The following is a 6,062-nucleotide window of genomic DNA, read 5'->3' on the forward strand; positions in this document are numbered from 1 at the left end:
GTCCTGAACTTTATGGCTAATTAGCTGTTGAAGCTGTGCCCAAGAAATAGCTTCTCTTGCCCATGGGAAGAAGTGTGAAGCCATTATTAATGTCCCAGCTCATATCTCTTAGTAAGTCTTATGAGCAGTGCTGCTTAAAGAGACTAAATGTACAACAGGGAATTAAAAATTATAGTACCCCTTTCACTGACTGAAATATTGTAAACTTGTTACACTGGGGCCAGGATTGGTGTCAATGTGCTTTGTGTGAAAAGTGCAATAGAAGCATTAGTATTTGACAGCCCTGGTTGAAATAAGTGAAATTAATGGAGCTCTTTTCATATACGACAAGGCCATGGCACCCCTTTCATGCTGCTTACAGACAGAGAAAAGTCAATACTTTTTTATTACTTGATGCTGACCTACATTTTGCACTACAAGTGCCAGGCCCACTAATTGGTTTCAGTTGTGAGAAAAGTTTGCCCCAAAGAAACACTGGAGCAGATAAATCAATCTTTTTTAGGGTAGCTTAGTGGGTTTTGAGCACTTGAAATGACATTTGTGTTGTATTGACAGAATGGGTTGTTACACTCATTTTGTCATGTCAGAAGGCCCTGTACTAGTTGGAAGTATTGTTAACCAGTATTGATAAATTTGCTGAGAGTAAAAGTTAGCTGGATCAACATTTTACTTGTCTAACAGCTTGCTGGTTTCTGGTTTGCTTCCTTGTTAGAGACCTCTGTGGCTATTAACAGGTCAGGAGCCTTACTATGACAGCTCAATTTAAAACTTTAATTTTACTATTAGAAGCATTAGGATCATAGGAAACAGTTAAATATGATCCCTTAGTGTTAAGCAGGTGGGGTTGTGGACTACAGCTGTGCTGTTACACTTGGAAGTACTGCCTGGTTTCCAAAGGAGCTGTGCAAATAGAATATCTCCTGGCTTTGAGGAAAAGCAGGATTGTTTAGTGGCTTACCCTACACTAAGAACATACACTAAGAAATGCTGCAGGGACATTAGTGCAGAATTTCCCACTGCATCCTCTAAGGTCTTGATGTGTATCTGTGGATATTGGTTTCAAAGTATTGTTTCCTGGTTTTACTACTCAGTAGTATAAAGATAGAATTATGATTGCAGCAGCTGTGCTCATTTTTCAGTTATTCCTTCTGCCATTAATTCCTAAGAGAATTTAAATTCAGAATAGATGTTCTATAAAGAGAAGAGGAGGCCTAATGTCTCTATGGGAGCAACAACTACAATTCCAACTACAAAAGAGTTTTTCCGAGATGCAAACTTTTATCGGATTGGTTTATCTTTTACACAGCACATGGTGCCATCGTTGACATAATGAATTTATGCGCTGTCTTTAGTATTTTTGATTGACTCAGAAGAGGATTCACTGCTATGAATATCTGCTATTGATGGAATGCCTTACATTTCAGAGAATACTTTTCATTATACTACTTGTATTTGAAACTTCTTCTATGTTGCTTCTACTAACCCATGAAGGAAATCTATATTGGTACAACCTGACACAATTTTATTCTCAATTCATGCAACCAAATCTCTACTTATTCAGAAAGCTTAAGTTTTGTCTTTACAGAGAAAGGAAAGATTATTCTATCCTGTAAATCAGATAATGTGAGTTTATTGTATGCTTATTGTTCCAAGTTTATCTCATGCTTAACAGTTTCATAATTATTATGAAACTGTTCATAATAAAGACTTGAGACATTTGATACATGAAATTACCCTGAAGTGTGTATGCAGGAACTGAGAATAAATGGTAATAATAGTGCTCTCTGGCCTTAAAATCTGAGAGTAGATATGCTACTGCTATTTGTCTGTTCTTGCTTTGGTCTGAGGCAGCTGACCTTCTACTTCATTAAATTTCCAAGAAGATATTCCATTGTAATTCCTATCTCATTTCAAACTGCATTTTTATATTACGGGATATTGTACAGTACTCCCAAAATTGCTTGGAAAGAAACACTGTTAGTACAAATTTGTTTCTAGAATATCACAGAAGTCATTTTCAAAGGCCTCCAAACCGATGTGAAGGTCTACAAGGTCTTGTTCATTTGCCAGCATTTGTACGTGATCTGTATTTATGGAAGTCTGCATAGTCAGATGAAAAATATCTTTGGAATTTGCTTTAATAACATTCCAAATATAGACTATGTAACCATTTGGCAAGTCCAATCTATGACATCAGAGTGCTGATTGAGACAAATCTTTGATAGCTTCATCCCACAATTTTTGACTCCATTGTTTTGAACTGATGAGCTCACAAGCTCAAGTAGTCAAATATATTGAAAGGGTCCATGGGTCTTCTTAAGCTGTCAGTTGAACTTGAATCACTTACAATTTACTGGAGTGAAAGGAGTCAAAGCTGGACAAGTTTTAAAAGGAGGCATTATATTAACTTTGGGAATTTCAAAGTATGTCTCAGTGCTGAGAATTACGGGTTGCTCATATAATTCTCAGATGCTGATAATTATATGGCATGATTTAGGAATGCTTTGTGGAAAAATTCCATAAAACTCACCTCCATGATCCAGTGGTCCTGAGAGTGCAAAACTATAGGGTCAGGCTCACCAGTATGTGCGAATTAGTATTTGTAAGTCTATTCGTTCTAGCTACCAACAGAAAGGAACTGATGGTGCAAATCCTTTTGAAGAAGCCCGTTTTTCTCCACTCACAACCTATGTTCTTCAAAGGGATTATTTACATAACTTCACAACTTCTATGCTATGTAGGAAGCAGCTTAAATTCAAGATGATTCCTGTCAGAATCAATGAGCAGTGTGTCACTGTGCTTCCTTGCATGTTTTGAGTGGTCATTTCTCCATCACATTAGATGGACATGAGAACCTGGCTTCCAATTCCTTTCCCTTTATTTCAAGGCCAGACGATGTTTTCAGGCCTTACTTTATCTCTCTATTAAAATCTGATTAAAATCTTTACCTTCAAATACAGATAAAATAGAAACAAGATCTGTTTCCCAAAAAGATATCTATATTGTATATGCATGCTGTGCAACTTTTACCTAGTATGCATTCTAAACTTCTTTAATTAATGTAACTCTAAAGCCAGCATGCTTTTATTTATCCATCAGACTGTAATGTTTCCTAAATGTGATCAAACATAACTGCTGTCGTCATAATCAGAGCCAGTTGTTTAAATGCTCAGTTGTGAGTATCTAGTGGAATAGTTTTAAATAACAAGATAAACAGTACAGCTGCCAAACCAAAGTAATCTTACACTGAGGGGGCGTGTGGCACAAAAAAAATTTCCTCTTTGTCATTTTGATTTGAGTTTGAAGCTGGACCTGGGCTTAGTTCCAGCTCAAAAACACTGTTCACTTCAAAGGCTCCTAAATCGTCCCAAGGAGCTAATTTTGGCAGCCAATTGTTTTTGTTTGGCCAGGAATCCTAATAGCAAAAGCCGTCTGCTCCAGCAAATGAAGATCTCTGCAATGCTCAGCCTTCCCATTCCAGATTTTATCCTGACACGGAGGCTGCACAGGTTTCACTGGTTTCTCTGTCTCACCCAAAGTTCACCACTTGTTAAGCTGTCCATGATTTGTTAAGCTGTATATAACTGCCCTGCATGTTCATTAATAAGATACTTTCTGTTTAAAAATAATGGATACCATGTTCTGCTCTGCATTACTGCATAATCCTAAATTATTGCTGGATTATCTGCTTGCTTTCTCAGCAACTAGAGCTGGTTTGTTGATTTTTCCATTCCCATGAACAGAATTAGTCTGGTTAATTTACTGAATTAAATATAACTAGCTAGGAAACCATTTGCAGTTTTGCTGGAGATACTATAATACTTATTAAAATAATTATATGGACAACTTTTCCTATGGTAACAAGGTGATTGTGATGCTGAACAGACACTAAAGATTAGAATATTATGTCATTCTAAAAGTTTAATATGAAAATATGCAAGTAGGCTGTTTGTATTGAATAAGGAGTTGGCCAGTACAAGGCACAGAGAAACATTAAAAAGTAAATCTTGTGAATCCTTTAGGAATGTGATAATACTCAGTTTCACACCGCACATGGGGTATTTAATTTTGAATGTATGCCTACCTTGCAAGTTTAAGATTTATGCACCAAAATTTTGGAGGAATCATAGTAAACAATTTTAAGTATGAAATGTAAGAAATTATATGGTCTCAGTCTGGCTATCTTCAATTTAGATGAAATGCAGGTGGGCCCGGTCAGTGTTTGCATGAAGTTTACCAGACGTCAGAAGTGTTCTGTTAATAGAGATACAGCTGAACTGTGGCCTATGAAGTAGCTAAATCCAAATTGTCCAGGGAATGATAACTCCATTTCATGCCTAAAAAAAAAAAAAAATTATTCTGTTTTAAAGAGAAAATGCAACCTTTCAAATTGGGAAATGTGTTGAAAAGACAAAACTTTTTGCTTTCCTTCACTCATGGCCTCAGACATTCCATGAAGACATTTAAATTTCATCCACTTTCACAGAGCTACTTGTTGGCAATAGAAAACAGTACAAAGTATTCAGACCAACTCCTTAAAAATGAATCATCAGATCCTAGAAAGCTGAGAATACTTCTGTGGCATGTTACTCTCTAAAAGTAAAAACCATTTTCATGTAAACCAAGTATTTTCTATTGTTATACTATCCTCAGTACTTCAGGTTCAAAAGAAAATAGTTTTATTAAGAAGGCTTTAAAACCTTGATCTTTAATACCATGGACTTGCTAATTATTTACCATGAGTATTTATTAGTGAGTAGACAAATCAAAATATGGTTTAGAACACTTAGTTTGTTTTACTTTCTTGTTGGCTGAATTGACATTGTACTCTTGAGGCAGAGCTTCACTTGCGTTTCCCTTATGCAATTTAGATTTTTAAGCATTTGCACTAAAAAATGGAATGTAATAAGCAAGATCTTTACCTGGGAAAAAAAACTGTTCAGAAATCACCCCGCTTCTCCTAATCACTTTGTTGCTATTGGTACTTATTTAATATACATTAATTTTTTAAACCATTTTTATGGACCTGTTTTGATATCTATATTTCAATGTTAACCAGGGTAAAAAAGCTAAATTATAGCAAGGCTATTGTTCTTTCTTTAACCTATCTTGTTGTCAGGGAGGAGAATAAACTTCTGTATATCATGATTTGCCAAAGACTCTAAAATGTAGTTTCTAAGGCAGGAAATTTTTTCAGTTCCTATAGTTGCTGAGAGTTTGAAATACATATTTGCTTTCAATTAAATCCATTCTTTTGCTCCTCTTCAAGGTAATATTAATATAATTAATATAAGGTAATGTTAATATAATATATATATATTTAATATTCACTATTTTGCATCATTTGCATTCTGTTTTATGTAATGAAATGTAACTAGAATATAATATTTAGAACTCTAAAATACCTAAAAAATTAAAAACCAACCCATTTAAGCCTAACATAATTTTTTTGTCTCTCTTTTCTTTAGGACTTTGAAACACTGTTTTCATCGATTGCTCTCTTCGAAAAGTTTGGAAAAACGTACTCCAGCACTGGGCAAATAGTGTAATTGTTTTGAAAACTACAACAATAAGACACATAAAATGTAGTCAATAAATGTATTTCAGCAAATATGCAGCAGCATGTTGACTGAATGTCCCATAAAATGCTCTCTTTTTTTAATATACACTGTATCTGAAGTAATTTTAATTGATTTTGCTTGAACTTTAGGCAGTATGGCTTCCAAGATTTATCAAATTTTTTTTAAAAAAAGTATTATCTTAAGGAAGTTATTTCTAAAAATGTTGTGTTTTATTTAGTATAAATAATTTACGATACAAAACCAGAGTCATCAAGTAAAATACTAGGAATCACATTTATTTGTTACACATTTGTAAGTGAAGTTAACACTAAAAAAGCAAAAAAGTGTAAAATTTATATATCTTTTTCTTCCTCACAACCATAAATGTATCTGGTTCATCACTATTCATCATCTTTAGTGTTAGGTATCCTTGACTGATCCGTCAGGATACCTAATTCAGAAGTGCAGGATAGGTATTTACCTGGAGGATAAGATACTATT

General features: G+C 34.6%; 1 protein-coding gene across 1 annotated transcript in view; it reads left to right on the forward strand.

Moving 5' to 3' along the window:
• SPATA17 (spermatogenesis associated 17) overlaps positions 1–5,659 on the forward strand; it is an 84,908-nt gene extending 79,249 nt beyond the window's left edge. Inside the window, exon 11 of the mRNA XM_066314434.1 lies at positions 5,469–5,659. Coding sequence (XP_066170531.1) covers positions 5,469–5,549 — 81 coding nt within the window. The 3' untranslated portion in view covers positions 5,550–5,659. The remainder of the gene's footprint in view (positions 1–5,468) is intronic.
• The last annotated feature ends 403 nt before the right edge of the window (positions 5,660–6,062 follow it).

This window comes from Sylvia atricapilla, chromosome 3 (genome assembly GCF_009819655.1).
Source record: "Sylvia atricapilla isolate bSylAtr1 chromosome 3, bSylAtr1.pri, whole genome shotgun sequence".
In the NCBI taxonomy this organism is placed as follows: Eukaryota; Metazoa; Chordata; class Aves; order Passeriformes; family Sylviidae; genus Sylvia; species Sylvia atricapilla.